Genomic DNA, 27,366 nt, shown 5'->3' with positions numbered 1-27,366 from the left:
CTTTTTAAAGAATGATGCTCCTCTTTTCTAGTACTGACGAACATTTCCAATTACCTGGCTATGGGAGGTCTAGTGAGGCACCCATGTGTTATGTGCGAGTGCTGTAACGACGGGTGGTGGTCGAGGAAGAGGGTTCTTGATTAAAAGCTTGTCTTTAGTGGTTGAGTTAACAGTGGCGGATTGGCGGTGGTGAGGACCTGTGTAGAGAGAATACATATTCCTGTAGTGTCCATGATGGCTTTCTTTAGGGAGAGGAGGAGGAGATTGGAATCAGAATGGAATAATTGCAGGAGATAGACGCTGATTGTTTTGACTGTCCGCTTTTGTACTCTCTCTAATGAATTCCTCAGTGTGTTTGTTGATGTGGAGAACCAAGAGGTGTAAGCTTAGGTTAAACATTATAGAGGTGCGTGAGTAATGTGTGTTAATGTTTCTTTCATTAAACTTTTTCTTGGAGGTGATCTGGAAATGATGCAGTCGCTTCAAGAGGTCCTGGCTGACCCTGAGGTGGTGTGGGACCTGACGCAGAATCCAGCCTCTTTCAGGTAACACATTTGTGTATATACGTCTCTATTTGCGTGTTATCTTTACTTCTTTCTAATATCGTTGTCTTAGCTCAAGGCCTCGGGCATAAGGACATCACCGAAGGATCGAAAAGAATATGTTCTTCACCACGTGATGATTTATCGTGATAATGATATCAGTTACAGTTCTTTTCATAATATGTTTATTTTCCCACGAAAACAAATAAGCTTGTAATTGGTCAACATCTCTGGGAGGAGATTCAATTTGAACTTTTCATTAGTGAAGAGGCAGGATAAACATTGAACTTAAAGTTTTTCTAATATTTTCTATTTATTTTTTTGAGGTAAAGATAAAATTGAAGATTTGTATTTATCTCTTATTTTACTTTGAATATAGATATCGTTATCGATAGTAGTGAAATTTGGATTTATCGATTTATCGGTCATCGGTACCCGGAGATAAAAATATTGGCAGTAATCGACTATCGATCATCGCTGATAAGGTTATCATTATCGATTTATCAATTATTGTGATTTTTTTTCTTTCGTTTTCGCGCCCAGCTATGTTCTCCACAGGTTTCCAAGTAGTCCGGCAGTGGTGGCAGCGGCAGTACACTGGCCGCCACATATAACGGTGTCCCGAGGTACTGACGGTGTGCTTACAGTCTCGGGAGCCATGGGAAACGTGATGCAAGTGTTGTCTCGGACGCTTAACTTCACGTGAGGAGAATTAATGATAAATGTTCTTTTAATCATAAACCTTGAGAGTAGTATTGGTCTAATTCTTGTCATTGAGGTGACGTAACATTTTCTCTATATCTTCAGGTACAGCATAATAACACCCCAAGATGGATCTTGGGGAGCCGAACGTCCTAATGGCACATGGACAGGCATGGTGGGCCAAGTAGTTCAAAATGTAAGCATTCGTGATTATTTAAATACACTGTAGTGTCAGTTACAATACTAAAAAGATAATTTTTCCCTATCTTGACTGCTTTAAACTTCATGCTCTGAAGTTAAAGTTGATAGCGGAGCCATTCCACTGCTTTCAGGAGGCAGACATAGCGCTGGGTCCATTCGGCATCAAGCTGAGTAGGAGCAGAGTGGTGGACTTCACTGATTCATTTTATTTCGATGACCGAGCCATTCTGGCGAAGAAAGGTGAGCCAGAAATTGACCCCTGGGGTTTCCTGTATCCTCTGACGGACTCAGTGTGGGCGGCGCTGGCAGGCGTCCTGGCGGTGGTGTGGCTGATGCTGGGGATGGTGAGTCGCCGCCCCAAGGTTGTTACTCTCCTGGACTGGTCTATAGAACTGCTACTGGAGAATGTACGTGTCTTTCTTAATCAAGGTAAATTTGAGTCAGCAAATTGTTGACATATTAAAAACTTGTAAAAATCTACCACATAACAGCTGATATGCCGTTCTATATTAGCAGTGATATGCCCTGCTCACCGGAAATGTTAATTCATGCAATACACACAATCAATGGAAATGTTTTCTTACCATGTGAACAATTTCCCAATTTTCCTCTCACTGTGTCTTTTCTATACCTCATGAAGGCCATCTTTTCAAACTCTTCCATTTTTTCAGATGTAACGAAGTCACTGTTGGGCACAATAAAAGCTCGTACTGTGTTAGGATCGTGGATGGTGGTGGCAGCCGTGGTGTACTGGAGCTACACAGGCACTCTCACCTCCCTGCTGGCGGTGCGGCACATCCCTCTACCCATCCAGACACTCAGGAACCTACTTGATGATCCCTCCGTGTCTGTCATAATGGAACCAAATACTATCGTCACTGACACCATTTCAGTAAATTTTCACTGATCCCCTTTTGCTTGACACATTTTTGTCATACAGTTTTACAAAGCTTCTCCTCTTCTTCCTCTTCTGTTTGATCATCATGACCATGAGTTGCATCATCTATTTGGGTAACACGGGGGCCTCAGATATTCACGGTATAGTGTATTTGTTTGAATGGTTCACTACTGTCTTAAATGCTTAGTGTTTTCATTCTGAAGCACAGGGTTATAACTCTGTAATGAGAAGTCTCACCACTTTGACTTGCAGAAAATGAAGACTGGTGAACTGAGGGAACTTCATGAGCTTCAGTTCGTGGGTCGCGTTAAGTATCAACATGCCGCCACTTTCCCTGCCGCGCTGGACACAGTGGTCCGCCGTCAGCACCATGCTATCATCTCCACCAGTCTCTCTGCTGATCTGTTTATGGCTGATCTCTTCACTCTAACTGGTATGTTATAAACGGGTGTGGGAGGACGGTAGTGTTAAAAGAATAGTGCCTCTTCGCGTCACCAATCGATCTAAGGAGCTTCATATTATGATTTCCAAGATATTTACAAAATATTTCATGTTTGAAAGGAGTCCCATAATGCTCATTGCCTTTCCCAATTTGCTCATAGAGGAAAGAAATGACTCGCAGTTTGTCCCTCTTGTCCTTCAGGGAAATGTGACTTCTACAAGGCCAGACAGACCTTCTTCACTTCCACCCACTGCATGATTGGCCAGAAGGGCAGTCCTGTTGTGCCGGCCATCACACACAGGTAATCACATGCATTTTTATTGTATGAAAAATCTGATTACTACTTATTACTTTTACCAGTTGTGAATATAAGTACATAACTACAACCGGTGTCAGTTAAAGTCTCACAAACACAGTACGAACTCAATATTTGAGTGTTCTCAAAGCTCGGAAGCCTGGAAGAGCATTGCCGCGTCGTAGAAAGCCGAGAAGTCAGACTGGAAACTTACTGAACAAAGAAATACCGTTCTGCGTTGTTTGACTAAACTCTGAATAGGGGGTACTTTTTTTTGTTCTAAGTATTTTCTGGATTTTATTAACTATATTACTGTAGCATCGTTGAGTATATTATCGCTTTATATATACAATGATAAGTTACTGACTTATTTAGCCCCAGATAAAGTCTTTCGAGCATCATCTCTGACAACGTGGCAAATAGTGAGTCAGTTAATCAGAGAGTCAGTCAACGGTTGGGAAAGATGCGGAATGAATTATAGAAACTATCACAATGATAAGCATTTTGGTTTCCCTTAGATAGGAAAGCAAAATGAGAAAGTGGAGAGTGGTGAAGCATGAGACGTTGGAGACAACCTCGACTGCCTTGCAGGATCCGCTCTCTGATCGAGTCTGGCGTGTACGGACACTGGCTACTGAGCGAGATTCCCGCCATCACCACCTGCCGCTCCTCGCCGCCTATCACACTCGTGAGGGCGCCGCTGTCCCTCGCCAACCTGTGGGTAAGGCATTCTCCACGCAGCGGCCTCATGCTGCCTTGTGACCTTGTGACGCGATGTTTACAGTAAGCTTAGTTGTGGGTACATTGTAACGGGTATCATTACTATTGTCACTACTACTACTTCTGCTACTACTACTACTACTACTACTACTACTACTACTACTACTACTACTACTACTACTACTACTGCTGCTGCTACTATTACTACTAACACTACTATACTAGTAGCAATGGTACCAATCAGTGTGACTAATCCGTGGTGGTGTTGGTCTTGGTCAGGGCGCAGTGGTGGTGTTGGGCACGGGGCATCTGGTGGCTTTGGTGGCCTTCTTGCTCGAGCTGTGCTGGGCCCGGACCTGTCACTGCAGACACTCTTCCATGATACCCGCCGAGAACACGCGTTATCCATATTCGCAGGTTGCCATAAAACATGGCGGTGAGAAGTATGATGACATGGCAGGATGTCAAATTACGTAAAGATATATCATGACACAATTTAGATCTTAATTTCTTAGTACAAGCAGCCCTTGAAACTGATCGTAACGCTGACTTAAGATTTAGTTTTTCTTTTCTTATTTAGGAGGGATATCCGGCCAAGGACAAAAAAATAAATTGATTAACAAAAAAGGTCCACTGACATACCGGTCCTTAAAGAAGTTAAATGAAAATATAGTTGGAAGGGGACTCTAAGGATGGTCTTAGAGAATTTTTTTTTTTTTGGAAGTCTTAAATTTTGCATGAAAAATGTATGTGTTGATAGATGCATGTAGTTTTGTGTGTGGCTGTCCCCTTGTGTTGTGAGACACAAAGGGAAACGCTCAGTGAGGTCACAGCTGGTTTAATGATAAATGCATAGCACCGCTGAATCAGTGCTATTAGACCTCACTGGGAGTAATAATCATTTCGGCAGGTGTGTACTGCCTCCTCCTACTAATGAAACAATGAAACAGATTACCTACTTACACTCTAAATCACGTGAACGAAAGATGCAAATCAGACAGGATATAAATAATTTGTCTTTATTCATGGTAAACATTTTAGAATTATATATTTTTTGTGGTAGAGAATCCTTTAATTCATTATACCATATTTTCCCGAAGAGGTGGAGGCTTTGGCGTGGGCGGGGCAATGTCGAGGAGTGCAGTAGTCCATTGGTTAGCTAGAAAGAGGCAGAGAACAATTCCACTGGTCCACGACACACTGGTGAGGAAGGAAACACCTCTCATTGGCTGGCTGCTGCTGTCAGTCATGTACATAATCAATAGCAACATCTGACAACTTGTGAAATTCTTGTGAGGTGACTTCTTCATTGCTGGAGTAAGGAGATAATGAAGGACACATGATTACTTTAATTCACTGAGCTTTCGTGACTTCCACCATTATAAGTTATTTCATATTAATGTTATATTGTATGAAGTGACAAACTGTTGTCAATAAAGTAGCTATCTATCTATCTATCTATCTATATGTGTGTGTGTGTGTGTGTGTGTGTGTGTGAGAGAGAGAGAGAGAGAGAGAGAGAGAGAGAGAGAGAGAGAGAGAGAGAGAGAGAGAGAGATTATTCTATTGTCAGTTTACAGACAAATGGATGAAGTAGATATCTAATTTCACCCAGTACTACATCATTCATTATTACTAATAAACAATTCATGAAAGAAATCCTAGTACAGTTACAATGAAGGTGCAGTATTCCGTGCCTACTAATATAAATGATCAAAATGCATTAAAACTCGTCAAAAATACAAGTAAGATTTACCAAGACAAAGACAGTCTCCATAAACAAATAAATCAATCCTAGACAAATTATCACTAAACAATCTCATCATGAATCATCGTCATGGAACAAAACCCTTGCATTTTCCTTATATCTGTTCCTCTACTCCATTCTGTAACATCCATATAATTTGTTCAGTCATACCAACAATGTTGTCATTCATCATTATGAAGCACATAACGGTGCAAATCAGTCGCTTGTGCAGAAAGGCCATTGAGATTTCATGAAATAGATTTAAGTGTGTTTACAGTCCTCTCCTTTGCAGTACTTTTTCCATTATCTCCTTAATTGAATCAATCCCTTCCATATCATTTCCCACCAATTCGTCATTTCCTACAAGATACTCACTCAACATATTCATAAGTTTGCTGATTTTTTCCTTAGGTCTCACCAATTTCCTGTCAGCTCCATTTTTTGTTGTATTCTCCTGTCCTACTTTCTTGCTGTCCTCGTCGGCGCTCCTCCAACTTACACACACACACACACACACACACACACACACACACACACACACACACACACACACACACACACTTTTAATCAGTATTTCTTCTCTGATTTCTTCCACGATTCCTTCCACTATTCCCTTCTCCTATTCCTCCTCCTCTTTTTTCCAACAGCGCCTCCACTGTTGGACGACTGTTTTTGTTATTACTTCCTCTCCAGCGCTTATGTGTTTTCCTTCTACAAAACTTCTTTATATACAAGTGAATACATTGACCGTTACAATGATAATGGCTTATAATTTAGCTTCACATGTTTATGTTTTGCTATATTTCATTTTGTATTGGTGTAGCAGTATGTCATTAGAAGCTGAACGAGTGCAAGTGCTTTGTGGATATTGTCAGTGTGCTGCCTCATTATATTCAACATGGATTTCTGCTGAACGGAATGGTGACACGGGCCGTGGCAGTCTGTGTGTGTGTGCTGGTGCAATCTTGGTGCCTGGCTGGGACGACTGGGAGCTGCTCAGGACGTCCAACAGCGCTGTAATATTGGTAAGTAACCCTCCCACCAATTGTCCAGCTAGTGTTGTGTGCACAATTTCTTCCTCTAATAGACAGTGTGCTTGATAGTGTTGTTTTTGTGATAATTCTGTGATAGTGTTAAGAAATGTAATAAAGTACTGAAACAAGTTAGCGGAACCCGAAGGTGGCGGCCTCCGTGAAGATCCGATCACTCGTATTTTGCTTCAGAACGAGACAATAGTATATGTGTGTGTATAGGTGAACGCAGTGAAGTATTTTTATTGATATAACTTCAAAATCAGTCATTTTTCAATACTAGTAATGAGGTAACGGTGTGAAAAGTGTTTATATCTGAGTGATGTCATCAAACCGACACCCTCCTGCCATCTACTGTGTCTTCTCGTCAATATTTCTCGTCATTAGCATCGTTCCAAGGTGTAACGAGCTTATTAATGGGTAGAAAATGTACAAGTCCCCTTAATGTCTAGAATCGGTCCTTCTTAGTAGCTCATAAAACTATTACATGTAGTGTTAATAATCACTTTACTTCACTTTTTTTTTCGACGCAAGCATTGGAAAACTCAGAATCGCGTCAGAAACAAGAGTCCAGCGAGTCGTATTTCCAGGTCTTCCTCCTCTTCTTCTTGTGTCTGTTTACATTAGTAGGGCATTGTGGGTCCTGCGGGATTTGTGGTGATGATAGGGAGGAGGGACTTGTTCTAGATATTTACCACAAGTCCTTCCTCTCAATCATCACCAACCCCCCTCCCCAAGAACAGCAAGCTTGGGACGCTGTGGGGAAGCGGGGGTTACTGGTGGGGAAGGCCAAAACAGACCATTTTTAGGCCGAAAAAAACTTCATCAGCGAAAAGCACAGTGAGTATACTATCACAACATGTAGTCGTGTCATGCGCTACTGACAAGGACCGATAGTAAATATTAACGCATTACAGGGATGATGTGTGCATAGATAAGCAGCATTTGGTGGATAAGTGTGTGTGTGTGTGTGTGTGTGTGTGTGTGTGTGTGTGCGAGAAGTCGAGGAACATGGGTGGGCTTAGTCTGTCACTGCTTGCATCTACTGTTGTTATCATTATTGATTTTCTTATTGTTACTGCATGATTTGCCTTGTAGCTAGGAGGAGGAAGAGTGAGAAAATAGGAGGAAATGGAGAAGGAAGGGAAGAGAAACCGTGGTGAAAAATATATATTCTAGTTTCCCTCTTCAATACTGTCTTTCTTTGCAATATTTACAAGGCAGAATAAGAGATTTATTTTAGTTTAGGTTCCTCTTCGATACTTCTTTTCTATGCAATTTTTATAAGGCAAAATAGGAGAAGGACAATATTTAGTTAAGTCTATCCTTCCACTGCTTGTTTTCTGTAACATTCGCGAGGCGACAGAACAGGACATTATTTAGTTTAGTTTCCCCTTATATTCTGCGATTAATACCATGATTAGCAATATTAGGAGTATTTTTAGCCATTTACAAGATGTGTGCTGGTCTGGTGGAGATTTGGTAAATGTGGCGAGTGTTTAAATGTGTTAATTTTGCAGTTTTTCAAGATTATGTGTAAATAATCTGTGACCACCATCACCACCACTTTCACTACCACCACCGCTACTACTACTACTACTACTACTACTACTACTACTACTACTACTACTACTACTGCTGCTGCTGCTGCTGCTGCTGCTGCTGCTATAGTAGGATCAGCAGTTGCAGTAGCAGACACACACACACACACACACACACACACACACACACACACACACACACACACACACACACACACACACACACAAATGGGCAAGCCTCTTAATGTGTAGCCTCTGTTCACCTAGCAGTAAATAAGTACGGGATGTAACTCGAGGGTTTGTGGCCTCGCTTTCCCGGTGTGTGTTGTGTGTTGATGTGGTCTCAGTCCTACCCGAAGGTTGGTCTATGAGCTCTGAGCTCGCTCCGTATTGGGGAAGACTGGCTGGGTGACCAGCAGGTGACCGAGGTGAATTACACACACACACACAGAGAGAGAGAGAGAGAGAGAGAGAGAGAGAGAGAGAGAGAGTACAGACGTGCCGCTCCGCCAGGTTACCATCATCAGCTGACATCACATCATTCACCACCATGGGACACAGTAATAGAAAGAGATCTGACATTCATCACACAAGAATCTTTGAAATTTCGATGGAAATCTTTTTTTATTTGTATTTAATGGATTTTTTCATGGTAAGTGGCAGTGATGATGATAAAGGATATTCAGACACAAGTTCAGTTCATATTACAAAGATGAATTAAAAAAGAAAAGTAGGGGAAAAATGCTGCCAGATGCAGTCTGCGTGGTCACCACACTAATTCCTGAGCTTGCTGATAATGTTGTGTTGGCTGATAAATCTTCACCATTTTTAACACACACACACACACACACACACACACACACACACACACACACACACACACACACACACACAAATAAAAGTATCAAAATACAATAATTTTCGTTAGCTCGTACAATCCCAATCAGCTGTCCCGGGTCCTCGGGCGCTGCGGTGTTGGCGATGATAGCGGCGGCGGCGGCGGAGATGGTAGTGGTGGTGGTGGTGGTGCTAGTTGTGGCTCCTCGACCTGGAGACTGAAATTGAACACGTCGGCAGCAGGTGGTCTGGACGGAGTCATCGGGGTGCAGGTGATTGGTGGGCACTCCTGGTGGAAATGCAACCTGTCCAGGAGTGTTATTCTAATGGCCTCAAGGCGTGTCGGGACGGCAGGGTACGATCGCCAAAGTATCGGCTTAGATGGAGATTATTTCTATATTCAGAATTTCACATGGTACTAAAGGATGTATAATGAAAAACATGTCTGCGTTTTGTACTGAATATCTGTAATATAGACTGATAGAGGCAGTATAGTATAGCAAGGAGCAAACAAGAGTGGTTTATGCAGCAACTTGGGGACAAAAGGAGCAGGAGTTCAGTGTACAAGACTAGGACGAATATTCACATTCTCTTAACATCGCCGTGATCATATATTTTTACTGGCAAAATTTTGCCAAGAAAAGTGTCCCTGTGACCTGAACTCAGCAGTCTGTCTCTATTCTTCATTCTGCAGAGGCGTGGACTTTTTTTTTCAAAGGAAAAGTATCAAGAGAGCCCAAGTTCTGTAGTCATGTTACGTTTTCACGAACTCGTTGGACAGGGACACTGGCCGATTTCTTCCTGTTTCTTTCCTTAGTCTTATTCTTTTCAGCTTCCATGTCTTAAAAGGAAGGAAGAAGAGGAAATTGTCATGTCTGTGTGATGGTCATGGTACTTCAGTGGGACCACTAAATGATTTTCTTATTGAAATTCAATAAAAAAATCAAGGTGAAGAAATGAGGATGTGAGATACTTTGTTTTTGTTTAGCATTCTATGGTGGCGTTAACTGCCGAAAAACTACTCACCACGCACCACGTATGTGTCTTTCTTGTAATGGTGGCGGACTGTACACGGAGTGAGGTATTTGTGTTCATCACACACCTGCTGACAACGAAGGTCTTTCTTTACGTGTGTGACTCTTGGCCGCGAGCCTGGAGACACCACACTTATCGTTACCAGCGCGACAGCCATTATTATTACCACCACCTTCAACCATCACCACACCACCGCCATAACCATTTACACCAACCATCACTATCAAACCATCCATTCTTATACCTATCTCTTACACCACCACCACCACCACCACCACCATCATCACCACCTCCTCCTCCTCCTCCGGCGCTGCCGCCATCTGACACCGACCATCGTGTGTTCATCTGGGAGCGTGAATCACGTCTTGTCCTTGGATGCCTCACCAGATGTTACACACACACACACACACACACACACACACACACACACACACACACACACACACACACACACACACACACACACACACACACACACACACACACACACACACACACACACACACATACACACACACTGTAGCATGGCCCAGAGTGCGTAGATAATTTACTACCGCCTGGCTAGTGTTGCGGCGAGTGGCAGGGATGGGGTGATAGAGGACAGGCGGAGTGACAGAGTAAGGCAGGGTATGGTGGCACGCGGCATGGCGGGGGAGAGTGGCATGCGCAACAAGTGGCAGCAAAAGTTGGCAGGGTTGTGGCAGAGGGCAGGGACAGCAAGATCATCATAGGAGCAGGGGCAGCGAGTCTGGCAAAAATTAATAGGACAGTGGCTCAGGGCAGGACACGGAACGGATTAATTAACGGATTGATTGGTTTTGGCGCCGCAACATGAAGGCCGTAAGACGCAGGGGACGGCTCGGACCAGTTCAGTTGTTGGTCAGAAGTACAACCTTCGCCTCGGCAATCCCTGCAACGCCCCTTCTTACCTTTTGTCTTCCCTGTTTCTATTTCTTTCTATTTCTTTCCTCTTATTGGATAATGGGGGTGGCGGGGGATGGCAGGGGCAACAAGTGGAGGTGGGGGCAGGGGGAGGTCCTCAACTTCCTTGGTCTGTATAGTGTAGGGCTATGAGTCACCTAAGATTCTTGACATGGCCCTCGGAACCTAAAAGGCGCACCGGAAAGCTCCTCTCGTCTAAATCACCCTCATGTCACTCACTCCTTTCTCTCGGCGACCATAGAAAAAAAAAAACCCTTCCTATTCCCACGTTTCGCTCTGTCAGTATTTGTGTCACATTCTCTTGATTACTTTTCTCCTCGTCATGGTAGTCACGTGGCAGGCAGCTCAGAGGCGAACACTGAAGGTTAAGTGTGGCTGAATGCTTGTGTATTTTTTGTGTGGTACTGCATTACGGCTACCACCATTTACACCACCATCACCAACTAGTACACCATCACCACCATCTGTACCACTACTATTATCGTCATTTAGCACCACCACCGTCACCACCACAACCAGCATCCTTACATATCTTCGTCAGCCCTTTCTAAATCATCACAGAGTAGGGGACCCGCTAATGAGGCTGATTAAGCTTCATTAATTTACTGTTCATCGATAGGTCCAAATATCGATAGGTAGGCAGGGACACACACACACACACACACACACACACACACATGACACAAATACACAGATGAGGTTCGATTCCCCGGCCGGGTGGAGATATTTGGGTGTGTCTCCTTTCACGTGTAGCCCCTGTTCACCTAGCAGTGAGTAGGTACGGGATGTAAATCGAGGAGTTGTGACCTTGTTGTCCCGGTGTGTGGTGTGTGCCTGGTCACACACACACACACACACACACACACACACACACACACTTGGCTGCGAGTAGTTTCTTCCCGGCGAGACTGAAGTTCTGAGAGGCGATTAGATGATGCTAATGAACTCGTTAGCATAATTAACCATGATAACCAGCCGGATCGAAAGGGAAGGTGTATTTGCTTGCTAATGGGACGAAATCTCGCTCGTATCTTGCTTGATGTGCCACGAGAGGCAGGAAATGTGGTGCCTGGGAGGTGTTCCGTGCTGCCTTGGTGCAATTCACCTCTCAAGAGAAAAGAAAAGGTAACAGCAGTAGTGCCTCATAAACACCTCTGCACATCAGCCACTGTCCGCCTCTCGAAGGATCACCTGAGCGTGAAGCAACAAGGAATTTTCATGTTAGGTTCAGTCCCGATCCCTCACTAACAATACAAGCTGCTATGCTCGAGTGCTACGTTTTCCATTATTCTTTTATTTGAAGCCAGAGCAGCAAAATTCGTGCATATTTAGGGCGAGTGAGGCTGTAGCAGACGGCTCCTGGCAGTGAATGAGCCTCGCCTGGGAGCCGCGTAGTCTTTTATGACTCACAAGGTTCATGTTTCATTTTTGGATTCTTGGCGGGGAACTGCCTGAAGGAGGAGGCCCAAAGGACGATAAGCCAACCTCCTCCTCCCATTACTCTTGCCTAGCCCTCCAGCCACACACTACAAGGGATGACCTACGGGGGTTGAGACCGTGGGAGCTCGGTGGTAGGGCCAGTCTGGGCCTGTGGGGAGGTGGGGGTATTGTAGGAGTCACTGTGTTGGGTTGGTTGTTCTACCTCCTCCTCCTCCTCCTCCTCCTCCTCCTCCTCCTCCTCCTCCTCTCCTCCTCCTCCTCCTCCTCCTCCTCCTCCTCCTCCTCCTCCTCCTCCTCCTCCTCCTCCTCTTCGATGGAAAGAACTTGGAGCTAATATATCTTTGCCTAATATTTCACATGTTAATATTGCAAATGGTTTGTTTGTGCATCCCCTTAGTAACGTATCTTTTCGTGTGATGGTTTTTTTGTCATCCTCAAAGTTATAATTGCCGTAGCGTCCCTCCCCGACTATGTCTCCCTTTTTCATCCGCCTCCCCTGCCTCCCCTGCCTCCCCTTGCCTCTTTATTCTTTACAGGAAGTTTTCAAGAGTTCTTAATGACTTGCCTCGTTCTTTCAGGTACTACTCCCCAAACCATGATTGTGAGTAGCCCTTCTGTATTTCACAACAACTTTTACACTCGCATTTTGCTTCTTGAACATTAAACTTGGCTGAGCACTGAACACACACACACACACACACACACACACACACACACACACACACACACAGAGAGAGAGAGAGAGAGAGAGAGAGAGAGAGAGAGAGAGAGAGAGAGAGAGAGAGAGAGAGAGAGAGAGAGAGAGAGAGAGAGAGAGAATAGGTAGTAAAGTGGAGGAGGAGGAGGAGGAGGAGAAGGTGAGTATAGGTGATGAAGGAGAATGAGAAAAAGAGAGAGAACCAACTGCGAACTTGCTGACTGTATCATCACCTAAGTTGGGAAGTTTCTTGCTTTCCGTATGGCTAAACTTCCTCTTCCCATGTCTGCAGCAAAGCCGTTTTCACCTTCCACACACTTTTCTCTCCCTGACCACCGTCGCTCACCTAAACTAACCTAACCTAATTGCTACCGCCACCGCTGAGTCGTCATTTCTGTCACAGCCGTCCGCCACACAACACTGTATATAGTGGCCATCGCGTGTTTATTAGGGCGCTCTGTCTTTCTCCTCACTTTGCTGTGGACACAACGAAAGATGCTCATTGGTGGTGGTGGTGGTGGTGGTGATGAATATGGTGGTGAAGTGAAGGCATCAGTGGTGGTAGCTGTGGTGATGATAGTGGAATGACAGCTCGGTGTGTCCGCCATTATTCCTTTTTAATAGACCTTAATAGTTCGCTTTACTGCATTATAAAGCTCCGCATCCCACTCCAGCATTTGCGTTTTGCCTGCGTTATCAGTGATGTATCAGGAATTACATCAATGTCATGGAGTAACTGCCCATCACACTTGGTCAGAGGGACATGCCTGCCAGACGTGACGGGGCGCAGTGCTGCGCGGCGTGCTGGCGGCTGCTGCGGGATTCCCAAATGCTGCGTAACAAAAGGAACGCCAAACATGTGTGTTGAGCATAATGGTTCGATTTTGTATGAAAAGATACGGCAAAATAGTGTAGTGTCGTTGTGGAAACAGTGCAGTACGACACGCTCTCGCCAGGTGCTTCCACACGGGACCCTGCCTGGAAGGCTGGTGGCCTGACGAGTACTCGCTGTTGTTCAGTGTTGCCTCTGGTTTTGATGCGGGTGGGCGCGCCTGGCACTGTGATACCGTCTGCATTTTCAGTAAACAGTTTCTTGAATTAACACACAAGTCGGAACATCTATTACCACTCGGTTGCTAAGGTTCAATACCGCCTGCTAAGGAACTTTTCATCAATAAGGTACGTTTACATTCATTGTTTTCTATTGAATTCGTCCATTTAACATAAGTGATAGAATTGCTAATTGCATAAGAGATGACAGCTACCGTCCTATTTTGAGATAGTACACACGAAGCCTCCAGCGCTGCAAACTCACCTTTGCTTCACTCTCCTGCCCTTCATTGCCGATATTATAAAGGTGAATTTGAACGTCCGGCAAAACTTAGCTATCGAAACCATCGAAATGATGTGCCTCATGGGATGAATTAGGAAACGGATCCTTTTTCCTTTCCTGTGGTGGGTGGATCACATGGCATGGGACCTGAAGGGTGGCGGAGCGGCGAAGGCGGTGACCGGGGCCTGAGGTACATGACCCCTCGCTCCCTGCTTACCGCAGAGCCTCCAGTTGAGGTGAACACAGGTGTGGGAGATTACTGGCTGACGGGTGAGGGGGATGCCCGTAGAGTGTAACCCAATGGTGGAGACGTGGGTGTGTTGTACTGTGGTGGGGCGTGATTGAGGATGATACAAGTGTGGAAGGGCAAGGGAGCGCGTGGGTGCAGAGGAAATGAGTGAGGGGAGGTGAGGATGGTGAGGACTTATGTTGTTTGACGTGTAGAGGGAGGGAAAGTGACTTCTCCACAAGTCAACCTCTTCACAGTCATTAAATTTTGTATCATTGAGGAGAAACCGAGAAAAGGAAATCTGAGCAGCATAAATCACGAGACAGTCCGCTAAAGGTTACTGCCACACTTATCGGAGCGAGGGAGGCAATCAGGGGAGCCGAAGTGAGACGGTCAAGTGTTAAAGTAAACATCGCGCACCACCGTACCGCGTCATGTTTTTCCCATCCTCTTAAAGTCTCTGCGTCTCTCTCTATCGCTCTGCATTTTTCCTCACTCAGCTTGTCGTTGTTTGTGTCTTTACATGTTGCTTCAGAAAATATACTTTGTGTCTGTACGTTCATGTTTGTTCCCGTTTGTCATTCTCTCTCTCTCTCTCTCTCTCTCTCTCTCTCAAATGATTCCACGTTCCTCTCTTGCATCCCATTCCCGCCGCAAGCCTCCCATAGACTTCTCCTTACCTTGCCGTATTGATATTACTCTCACACACACCTTACCGACCATCCCTCCTTCCCATTTCCTCCCTATCTACACTGCCTTACTATCAATGTTTCGTGACTCTTACCCACACTCGTCTATCCTTCATTCTCTTCCTTTCCTCTTTCCTTGTTGCAGCTTCCACTTTGTCTCCTTTGCTGTCATTTGCTTGAGTTTCGTATACAGCTGATTATATAACCTTTTCTCTAACATTTAAGACCAGCTTCATGGTGTTAGCTATTTTTGATCCCCTTTTATTCCAATGTTTACCTTTTAATATCAGAACTGCCAGTGGAAATGTGGATTGATTAATTAAATAAAGTAAAAAGTGGAGATTAATTTCGTGTTTTCCTCAACCGCAGAAGGATTTACAGGATTGTTGAAGAATCGTCCACGAGAGAAAGGATTAGTGTTGTTCTTATCGTTACTTAAGATTTTAATTCATTCTTCTTCGGAAGGGAAGGTTTTAAAAATTGGCCAAATGGTTCTCACGTGCGTGTACTGAAAGATTTAATGGAATAGCTGTATATATTTCCTTCTCGCCTTTAGTTTAATCTGAGGATTTTTGTATTCCAATGTGTGTGTGTGTGTGTGTGTGTGTGTGTGTGTGTGTGTGTGTGTGTGAGAGAGAGAGAGAGAGAGAAAGGAAGTAGGTTGAAAGTGAGGTTGTGGGAGGAAGAATTCTGTTGTGAGAGAGAGAGAGAGAGAGAGAGAGAGAGAGAGAGAGAGAGAGAGAGAGAGCGCACTTAAACATATGTTAGGAAAGTTACGTAATTCTGTGCTGATGAATATTTTTTCCTATCATGCAAGGTTAGTTTATTTTATCTATTTATTTATTGTGCGTGCGTGAATTGTGTTTCATCCCGCTCTATCTGGAGCCATGAAATATGTGCATACTAATTTGATACATACAGATGAAACGGCAGGCGAGCTTAATGCAAACCTACTCCGGGAAACAATCGTGTGTGTGTGTGTGTGTGTGTGTGTGTATGTGTAGTGAGTAGTAGCAATAGAGGATGTGTTACGTTTTATTGTACACACACACACAGACACACACACACACACACACACACACACACACACACACACACACACACACACACACTTCTGGATGCAGTGTATGTAGGCAGACAGTGTGTATGTGAATAAATAAATGTTTACCCATGCTACTCAATGCTCCCACCTGTATATTCAACGAGTAATTTCGCCTCTAGGATTGCACTGGCACACACACACACACACACACACACACACACACACACACACACACACACACACACACACACACACACACGCGGATTATGTAGTCTGCCAGTGCACAGATGAAGAATCCACACCCACATGTTGAACGAGTGAACGAATGATGGAGGGATGGAGGGTGGGAGGGAGGGAGAGTTGACGTCAGTGGTATACAGACAGAGGGAGAGGGAGGCGCTGCATAGCTACAGAGAGTCACAAAGCGTGCTGGTGACAGGGAAGTGGGAGGTGCCTTTTAATAGTAATTGCTGCCACTCTGAGATAAACAGAAAGAAAATCGGAGGAAAATCGGTACCGTTATCTTTTCTCGTTTTCTTTACTCGAGGATTAACTTGAGTGTCGATGAAGGTCAGACGCTGAGAGGTGCAGGTTTTTCTTGCACCACCACCACCACCACTGCCAGGTAAGGGACCGTGTTCTCTGGCGTTTCGTTGCCTTAAGTTGATTAAATTTTTGATACACTGCAGTGGTAGTTAGTAAAGATTTTATATTTTTATGACATTTAGTACTTTAATATGTATTTCGCACCATCAAAGGGAAAACATCTATGAGAAACCAAGTGATCACCTTTTTGACCTTTGAAAGTTTTCCGTCAGGGAGCAAAAGAGTGTTTCAGAATAAGCGTCATAAGGTTCAATTCAGGAAGCAATATAGGAAATATAAACATTAATTTCCATTGGTCTTATGTTCTGTTCGTCGTGGTCATGTGTTGTCACTATGGTCCGTGTTGGCCGAGAGGGTAACAGGGATTGATGTGTGTGTGGCAGAAGGTCACGTGGCGGCTTTTGTTCCCTGTCATCTGTCACCATCGCGAGGCTTAATGTTGCACCAGGACACGGCGGCAGACAGGTGGACGGCGGGTTGCCTGCGTGGTGCTCCCCTCGCGCGTGTTCCTCAGGGTAACGGTGTGTGCATCGATTGCTTGGCTGATGTGCACTCTTCTCAGCCTTGATGGACACCCGTTCAAGTCTGTGCCGTGCTGAAATAACTTTTGTTTTTGTGATTACTTTGTTGCACACAGTTTGGGTTGGGACAGCGCGTGTGTGTGTTTGTTCGGTGCAATCTCTCGCTGGGCTCAGGTGGGCTGCCTTGTCAAAAACTTTATCAGGAAGGCGTCGATGTATTTGTTCTCAGTGAGGAAAGCGACTCAGTGGATTCTATCGAAAACTTTAGTCTTGCAGTGTTATTTTTAAGATCATGGACTGGTGATAGTGATGGTGGTGGTGGTGGTGGTGGTGGTGGTGGTGGTGTTCATGCACCAAAACTATTTTGATAAAGTACCTTAAAAAAAAAACATGCGTGTCTTTTGCTAGAATGCTTCCCGCTAGAATCCGTGAAGCTGAGCTGCATGTCACTACCACCACCACCACCACCACCATGACCGCTACTGCTAATACACGTAGAGGAAAACATTCGTCAATGAAACCCGTCAGGAGCAGGACGTGACCTGACAATTGAAGTGTTTATTATTGTAGGACGATAAGATATGAGGGCGCGTGCAAGAGAGAGAGAGAGAGAGAGAGAGAGAGAGAGAGAGAGAGAGAGAGAGAGAGACAGGGCAGTAGGGTAAAGATATTTTTGGCAAAGGCTCATTGATTATTTAAGACACTAGATCGTCACTTGTTTGCAATGCTGGGCCCGAGGTGAGGCAGTGAGGGACGCGAAGAATGAGCGATGGAGAGACGGGTGAGGGGGCGTGGTGGACGGAGGAACGGACGTAGTATCTCCAAGGAAAGTGAGATCGCTCCCCCGCCAGTTTCCCTGCCACCACTGCAAGTATCAACAAGGCCATCGCACGCCAAGCAGAGGGAATTTTATTTTATTTTTTGTAAAATAGCTGTTTTTTCTTTCATCCATAGAAAAGGAGCAGCATTGTAATAGTGATAGTGGTAGTAATATTACTTGTAGCAGAGATAATCGTGTTAGGTTATTACGTTCATATATGATATTTTGCTTACTATATACAAAATGAGCAATGATAGTGGTTGTGACTGTCAGTAACAGCAAACGTTGTATCAGTAATAGTCGTGTCAGACATCACGGTACATGTAGTGGTTCGTGAGGCTTCATATCTATTATGAACCAATGTGTACGAAAGATTCGGATCTTTAAATCTATCATGAACCAATGTATACAAAAGACTCGATTCAGCCCCAGATGCTCGTCGACCCGGAGCTGCAACAAGAAGCCGAACGTGTAAGATCATCCCGTTGTCAGCGGAATTATAAGCGGGAGGCGAAGGTCAGGTGGTGGTGGTGGTGTGTGGCAAGGAGCGAGGCACCACTGGCCGCCCACCACCACCACCATCACTACTTGCTGAACGGGAGATAGTTTCCTCTCACCAGTTTCCATTACCAGTTTTCCCTTCCCTTTCCTTGCTCCTCGTGCTGTTGGTTACATGTTAAAATCTTTATGCATCTTTTTAAATGCTTATCTTATCTCCTTCCCATGTCTCGCTCAGTGGCAGGAAAGGAAAGGGACAGGAGCGGCGTTAGCGCCTGCACAGCTTGTTTACGATGCTGTGTGGTTTGCAAGGAGCCTTCGAGTGGAATGAATTGCAAAGTTGGACAAGCTGCTAAGGCGTTGTTGAGCCGCCCCGAGGGAGAGCAGCTTTAGATTGAAGGAAACTTATCCTCCCCTCTCCTTAGCTAGTTTTCGTTGGTTATCCCCATGCAGTGCACCGCGACGCTCCAGGAAAGGAAACACACACATTGCATTATGGAGGGTAAAGTGTCCGTAACTTTTGTGATCGGCTCAGAATGTGATATAAAAAGGGGCATATTCAAGGTGAGGAAGGAGTGGCATCAGCTCTTGTCTGGAGGTGTTTTATGGTGATAAGAAAGAGTGAGGTAAGAAAGAAAACGTAATGTAGGCATGAAGGCTGCAGGTAGATCCCGCCTCCTCACCTGTGTGTGTGCGTGAAACTGACGTCATGAAAACTTTCCTTTCTTCTCCTTTTCTTGATTTTCCTTTTTTTCTTAACTCGTCTTGTGTATGCCTTCCTATTCTCCTTTCCTATTTTCCTTTTCTCTAGTCTCCTCCTCTGTCACGTTTCTCTCTCCTCTACTCTCATATTCTATTTTTCTCCGTCTCTTATATATATTTCCTGCCTTTTCATCTTACCTACCCTCCATTTTTGTCTCCCTTATTTCTGTCCCCTTCACTCCCTCCTCTCGAACCCAGTCATTTTCCATCATCCTTCCTTTCTCTTTTCTCTTTCCAATGCCGTCCTTTCCCTTTCATATTGAACTGTTCGTGCTTCCATCATTTAACTTTCACCATCATCCTTGCCTCTCCCTCCCTATTCTTATTCTACTGCCAGCCTTTCTCTTTCCCTCCTTTCCTCCTTCCCTCCCTCGCTCCCCAAAATACTCCTCTCTCACACTAACTACTGGAAACGTGGGGAGGAGAGAGGGAAAAAAGTGTGCAAATGAAACGAACACAAACTATCGTAGAGTGCAGTTGTGTTTGTGGTGCTCTTCAAGTTGTGTGCGAGGCAAGGGGAGAGAGGCGCCTGATGTGGCTACCTCTCCTAAAACTGACGGATTCGAGTGGTTACCTAAGGGTCCAGGGGGAAGGGGGCTGGTGGGGGCAGGGTGAATGTGGCGTGGCAGGGTTGCGAGGTGGGAGCATTCAAGAGTTCAGTAAGGGCTCAGGGTGGACCACTTTTCCTCTCTCTCTCTCTCTCTCTCTCTCTCTCTCTCTCTCTCTCTCTCTCTCTCTCTCCAGTGACACAAATGCGGTTCATGATAGTTACTGAATCATGTGAGTAATTATATCCACCTAGCAACCTCTCTCTCTCTCTCTCTCTCTCTCTCTCTCTCTCTCTCTCTCTCTCTCTCTCTGCCCTCCACGCCCTCCGTCAGATTGCGTTTTGATGTCCCCAGATGTTTTGCTTTGTCTCCTGCCAGATGGTTTGCTTTGTGCCGCCAGATGGAGATCGAGTCCCACGCCCACCCCCACCCCTCCCTCCCCGCTCTCTATCGCTTCCAAACATTTGGCCTTGATTCTGGTTGATTTTTTCTCACCCGTGGTGTCAAATGTACCCGTTTTCAATCAGCGCCTATTAATAGCACGTGATTATGTTGTTGGTGTCGTTCCTGTTGGTTTTTGCTGGTGTGCAATTCAACACGATTGTCTGCTGCTCAGTGCTCACCCAAGCAACCGTTCCCCTACAGAAAGAGCTCAGAGTTCATGCTGACCAATCATCTGGTAGGACCGAGACCAGCCACACACACCACACACCGGGACAGCGAAGCCACAGGGTCACATAATGTACTTAGCTGACAGGCGCTATACATAAGAAGCTCACCCATTTACCTCGCCGAGCCCGGGACTAGAACACGGGACATCTTGGTTGTGGGCAGAGCATGCTGAGCACTACACTACACGTGTGTGTGTGTGTGTGTGTGTGTGTGTGTGTGTGTGTGTGTGTGTGTGTGTGCCGGACATGGTAATGTGTTGGTTGTTTTTTACTGCTATCACCACTGCTAGTGTTGCTATTCTCCTCTTTTTCCGTTCACCCCTTACTGCTTACTACTACTACTACTACTACTACTACTACTACTACTAACCACCACCACATCATCCGCCATAAACCACGAGAGCGCTTCGGGGAATTGCGAACATTATAACGAGGAAAAGAGGCTTACTTAAAAATATACACTCAGAGAAAGAAAGAAAAAAAATTAAGAAAAAAAAAGTTACAAGAAGATATATTTAGTGCCTCACACCCGCCGGCACATCCACACTCACCCACCGGCACATCCACACTCACCCACCCACCCACACACTGAAGGATACACATAAGCAGTGAGAAAAAAGATTGTTATGAACGAAAAAGTTTGGAGGAATACTTTTCGCTCCTCCCTTACCCCCCCCCGCCCACACACCGTTCACTAACCACTGCGTAGGGAACATTTGCGAGGATCTTAGCACGCCGGAGGACAGTGGTGGCGGGATTACGTGTCCTCGCCTTGGCCTTGCTCATCCGGGGCGCTAAAGACAGGGTAGCGTCGAAGTAATGTTGATGGACTGTTGGCAAAGGATGCGTGAGGAAAAGATGGGGTAGCGAGGAGGAGGAATAGGGATGGAAGGATGTTAAGTTCTTGATGTTGAAATAGATAAGTGAAAGATTACATTAACAAGAAAATGAGGATGAGGACGGCAAGTATAAATGAGAATAGAAAGAGCAAAAAAGAGGTGGAGGAGGAGGAGGAGGAGGAGGAGGCGAAATTTCGAAAGACGACTTGAAGATGAAATAAGAAAGAGAAATAAATTAGAAAGAATGAAATAACTAATGGAACATAAAAAAATAAAGAAAACATGATCTAAAAAGAGAGAAAAAAAAAAAGACGGAAGAGTAAAAACAAATGAGAGATTCCCACAAAATCTTCACCTAACCGAGGGATTCCAGATTCCAAACCATTCCTTCTCATGTACTCCTTGCCACATTCCGCTTCATTACCTGCCACATTCCCGTCCGTGGCAACCAGGTGACAATTAGCAGGCGAGATACAGGTGAGGTATTGTTTTCTTGTAATGAATTGGAACTTTCACCAGGTAATATTTCCGGCTTTTGGTCATAGGTATTCTCTCTCTCTCTCTCTCTCTCTCTCTCTCTCTCTCTCTCGTGCTCTATATAGTGACACAATGGCGGTCTCTTAATAAACCTTAATTACATGCATGATTATTTCCCCTCTAGCAATTCTCTCTCTCTCTCTCTCTCTCTCTCTCTCTCTCTCTCTCTGCATCTTCAATATCCCTCCATTTCTAACATCCACCTTGCACTTCCTCTCTCCATTATTCCTACTTCTCTTGCCTCCTCCTCCTCCTCCTCCTCCCATTCACTTTCTCCTTCATTCAGTATTCCCTCTCACTCACTCTCTCTTTCATCCTCTCACTCTCCATTCCTCTCCCATCCCAGCTGGTTCAATCTTCACTCCTTACATCCAGTAGTTAGATTTATCATTCCCTCTGTTCCTTCTCCCTGTTCCTCTGTCTCTTCCCCCTTATTGGGTCTCGTTACCTCACCCCGGACACGTATCAGTTACCCATTACCTGTGGGCGGGTAAAGAGAGCCAACACCTACCTGACGAAGGAGGAGGACGAACAAGTACCCGTTTCCTGTATCGTTGGTTCCTCCTTTCCTTGGCTTAGACGGTCGCTGCTCGCCACTTCCTTCCTTCTGTTTGCTTTACGTCTTTCTCTCTAACTCTTGCCTTAGGTGTGACTGTGTGTGTGTGTGTGTGTGTGTGTGTGTGTGTGTGTGTGTGTGTGTGTGTTATTCTGTTTCTGTTTGTGTCTCTTTATTTCTCTTTTTTCTGTTTGATTTTTATTATAGTGTTTTGGGTCTGGATCTCTCTCTCTCTCTCTCTCTCTCTCTCTCTCTCTCTCTCTCTCTCTCTCTCTCTCTCTCTCTCTCTCTCTCTCTGCCATGTTTGCCTTAGTATTGTACCTCTCCTTGCCTCTCTTGTCTTTCCTTTTCTTTCTTTCCTTCCTTTCTTGCTTCCTTCCTTCCTTCCTTCTCCTTTTCTTTCCTCTGCGCCTCCTTCCCTCCTGCAGGACACACCATAAAAGTGAACTTCCCTGCTTTCTTTCCGCTCTGTTGCTTTTCTCTCGTTGCCTTTGTTTTCTTGTGTGTTGTTTTGCTTATTTTTTCCCCTTGCTTCCTCTCCTCTCTTCGTTCTCGTCCACTTCATGTTTCCGTCCCTTTTTAATTTGCTCTTCGTTTGAATTTCTTTTTCTCGCCCTTCTCCTTTTGCTCCTGTTCATCTTGTGTTTTCTTCCTTTTCTTGTCATTGTTTTCTTCTTGTTTTTGGTTTAGTTGTTGTTCTTCTTTTTTCTTCTCGTCCTCTTTTTTTTTTATTCTTTGTTGCTTTTTTTTTTTGTATCGTTAATTCATATACACTCATCTGCTGTTTTTATTTAAGATTGGTGGGATTTCATACACCACCACCACCACCACCACCACCACCACCACCATGTTATCCCTAGTCCTCACAAAAGAGGAGGAGACAGGATTAGGATGGGGAAGGGAAATTGGTGAGAGAGGTATGAGTAAGAGGAGGAGTAGTGGTAGTAGTAGTAATAGTAGTAGTAGCAGTAGCAGTAGTAGTAGTTTTAGTAATAGTAGTTCTTGTAGTAGTAGTAGTAGGAGGAGGAGGAGGAAATGGTGTGACAGGTGTGAGTGTTTGTGTGGCAAGTGGAGGCAAAAGTTGAAGCGATCATTTACTTTTGCTTTGATTGGAAATGTTTGGATCTCCAGACTATATGCATGTGCCTGTGCTTTCCCCCCCCACGCACACACACACACACACACACACACACACACACACACACACACACACACACACACACACACACACACACACGCGATTAAGTTTCTATGGTACATTAACTCTGCTTCATCTTTTTATTATTACATAAATCGAGAGGTAACTGAATGTAAACAGTTTTTTTTTTCTCTCTCTCCTGCCAGCCATCACCCCCGCTATATTTTCTGGAGCTGTTAGGGAATGTCTTGTTTTTGGCAGTATTTGTATGACATGGCTTTCTTGTTCATTTAATTTTTCTTTGTGTAATGTACGACGCGTGATGCTGTCAGGTATGAGGGAAAGGGAGGGGAGGTGTTGTCACGTGCAGGCAGGATAAGAGGGAGGAGTTGTGGTGCGTTGGAGGGAAGTAATGCTGGAGGTGCACTGGGAGGAGGAGGCACTTGATTGAGGAGGGGAAGGCAGCGGGTGACGTCAGCAGTGATGCACAACAAGAATAGTGCCGGTGGGCGAGGGTGGACACTTTAACGGCTCGATGCACATAGCACCATTATTATTACAAGGCGTGAGAGTGCACATTGCCGCGAATGTAAGCAGAGTCCCTGCTTCATTACGGCGCCTCACGCTGACATGCCCCACACGCTTTTGATGCCTCAAATTACCGTAGCATTTTACGTAAAATTTTGCTTTTGCATCAATTTTTGTTCAAGTAAAGCATATTTAGATATGCATTACTTATGCATTGGTTTTTCAGTCACATACATCAGGTTAACATGTCTAAGCGTGTCAAAGTCGCAAACGTGCAAGTACAGGTCAGGTTATTTGAACGATGAAATTAAAATTAATGAGTTCGCAGGTGCTCATAATTTCCATCAACCGCATGTAACATGTCTGAAATTTGCGCCACAAAAGATTTCATATGTGTGTGTGTGAGTGATATATATATATATATATATATATATATATATATATATATATATATATATATATATATATATATATATATATATATATATATATATATATATTCTCTGTTAAGCATACGAAGTTAAAACTTTAGCAGCTGCAGAATTCTGATTTTTCCCCGTGTTTCCTATTTTCCACACAATTTCTTCTGATCAATGATTGGTCCGATAAACTGTTAATTGCTTAAGATAACTCGTTAATAATGATAGTACTTATAGTTATAACATCGTATGTTTAAAGAAGAAATTTCTGCCTGGCTACACACACACACACACACACACACACACACACACACACACACACACACACACACACACACACACACACACACACAAGGATAAGTGGTGAGCGTGGAATCGGGCACACGTCCATGCGTGTTCGAATCTCACCACATACAGCCTTGAAATTTTGTCATTTGTGGAGTGGTTTAAAGTTAACCACATGTCACCATGATACCCAGGTTCTAGGTGGTTACACCAAAGATGCGCTTGGGTGGTGATATGGACCCTAATGGGTGGAACCTGAACAGTACCTACAGGTGGTATAGGCCATAACATAACATAACAACACACACACACACACACACACACACACACACACACACACACACACACACACACACACACACACACACACCTCTCTCTCTCTGGTATCTCGTATTCTCTCTCTCTCTCTCTCTCTCTCTCTCTCTCTCTCTCTCTCTCTCTCTCTCTCTCTCTCTCTCTCTCTCTCTCTCTCTCTCTCCACACTGTACATGATTGTTGAAGCGTTTTGCCAAGTTGCCTATGAAAGGTGTACTGCTTCGTATCGCCACTCCAATACTCCATCATCATCCCTGTGGCGGAGCGTATAGTGAAATACTGCAGATTTCTGTTTTGAAGTGAACGTGCTTTACGGACACGTCATCTTTAGCAGCAGCAGTAATAGTGAGAACCCCACTGACAGCAGAAATAACACCACCAACAGTAGCAATAATAGTTGTAATAGTTGGCGTACCAGTAGCGAAATTTTCCCCCCAAGACAATAAAGCCATGCGAGGAACGACTCTGAATTCTGAGCGTAGTAGTACGTCGTGTGTAAGGCTTAGGAACGACCCGCCTTGAATCGTTAACACGCATCCTAAGGGAGGGCCGAGGGGGCAGCAGCAGGCGAGATGTAGGAGGTGGGGGACTGGAGGAGCAAGTGACGGCGAGGAGCAGGAGACGCGCTGCCTTATAGAGGTGTGACGTGAAGGGGAGCCTCGTGTGTTGTGTTACAGACACCATTGTCTTGTGTCGCTGTCTGGGTGTCTGTGTCTCTGTGTTTAGCTGGCTGGCTGGCTGTCTGTTCCACTTTCAGTCCACTGTTTCCATCTACTACTGTCCATTGCATTTGTATTGAAGTCATTTAGTTTCTGTCCGTCTGTGTACCTGTCTGTCTCTGTCTGGCGGTGACAATGCTTCCGCAATATCACAGCGGTGGGAAAAAAGTGCAGCAACAGTGTACATGATTTCTAACTAAGTATGATTATTATAATTATTCAGTCCCTCTGGTAATGTGTGTGTGTGTGTGTGTGTGTGTGAGAGAGAGAGAGAGAGAGAGAGAGAGAGAGAGATTGTTAGTGTCACAGGATTAAAGTTATGTTAGGATTAGAGGACAAGTCTTTAGACTAAGCGGGGCAGTGGTAATGATGGAGTGGTGGTGTTGGGGTTGCTGTAATTGTAGTGTTTCAAAGGCAGCGCGTTTGTTTATCTATGGGTCAGCTAACCTCCTGACTCACTGAAGCTGGCTAATGTCATTATTTGCAGGCCTGGCTCGCCTGTGTTGTGCTATTACCTTATGCTGTGTTGTCACCGCTCCAGTTACTGTGAAAACTCAGATGCGTTTATGTTGACTTGATTGTGTTGTGTTTAAGTTGCTTTGTGATTGCCGACTGTTTGAATTAAGGCTGACTTCAGTTCCTGTTAGCTCAGAGTAAAGTAGTGGTGGTGGTAGAGTGATTTGGCGAGGCTATGTGAATGTGAGTGAGTGAGCGTGTGCGTGCGTAAAGATTCTATGAAAGGCAGTCTTAGTGGTTTTGTTTAGGTCCGAATGTGCGACTTGAGTTCATTCAGGATTCATTACAAGGCGGTGGATTAGGATTCTATGTAAGGCTCCAGAACAAGACGCAGGATGGTGTGAAATGCATGTGTGCCGGAAGGAGGGAGGGCGTGCCGGGAGAAGGGCGGGTGGGCTGGCTTGGCAATGTTTGATAAAGGCTTCACAGGGAATCGGTTGGCAGGCCTGCGGTGCGGTGACGGTGGTGTTAGCGGCCGGGTGTCAACCAAGGTCCTGTGTTGGTGGAGGTGGTGCGAGTAATGGCGTTATCAGCAGCCTGGTACAGAGAGCCAGACACACACACACACACACACACACACACACACACACACACACACACACACACACACACACAAGCCCGTTACTCACTCTAATGAATTAAGACAATGATCTCAAGCAACATAGGTAACACAAAAACCGCTTCACTTCCTGCAACACAAAGCGAGGCGAGGCGAGGCTGTAACC

General features: G+C 44.8%; 2 protein-coding genes across 2 annotated transcripts in view; both read left to right on the top strand.

The window, feature by feature from the left end:
• The first annotated feature begins 468 nt into the window (after positions 1-468).
• Positions 469-5,233, top strand: LOC123516132 (glutamate receptor ionotropic, delta-1-like). The gene is made up of 9 exons (XM_045275239.1): positions 469-545; positions 1,101-1,244; positions 1,350-1,440; positions 1,577-1,874; positions 2,117-2,337; positions 2,596-2,776; positions 2,987-3,086; positions 3,672-3,801; positions 4,080-5,233. Exons 1-9 carry the CDS (start codon positions 469-471, stop codon positions 4,275-4,277), a joined length of 1,440 nt encoding a protein of 479 aa, XP_045131174.1. The 3' UTR covers positions 4,278-5,233.
• Positions 5,234-14,064: 8,831 nt separating this feature from the next.
• The window catches only part of LOC123516064 (Ig-like and fibronectin type-III domain-containing protein 1), a 402,917-nt gene continuing 389,615 nt past the window's right edge, over positions 14,065-27,366 (top strand). The window contains 1 exon segment of the mRNA XM_045275103.1: positions 14,065-14,249. The gene's annotated coding sequence lies outside the window, so the exon portion shown is untranslated.

Source organism: Portunus trituberculatus, chromosome 40 (genome assembly GCF_017591435.1).
Source record: "Portunus trituberculatus isolate SZX2019 chromosome 40, ASM1759143v1, whole genome shotgun sequence".
In the NCBI taxonomy this organism is placed as follows: domain Eukaryota; kingdom Metazoa; phylum Arthropoda; class Malacostraca; order Decapoda; family Portunidae; genus Portunus; species Portunus trituberculatus.
Note: the sequence above shows the minus strand (reverse complement) of the source record. Positions and strands in the feature narration are given on the sequence as shown.

Coding starts and splice junctions, on each gene's coding strand:
- LOC123516132 (XM_045275239.1), top strand. CDS start 469: ATGATGCAGTCGCTTCAAGAGGTCCTGGCTGACCCTGAGGTGGTGTGG. Junction 1,245..1,349: donor TCTCGGACGCTTAACTTCAC/GTGAGGAGAATT, acceptor CTATATCTTCAG/GTACAGCATAATAACACCCC. Junction 2,338..2,595: donor TCGTCACTGACACCATTTCA/GTAAATTTTCAC, acceptor TTTGACTTGCAG/AAAATGAAGACTGGTGAACT.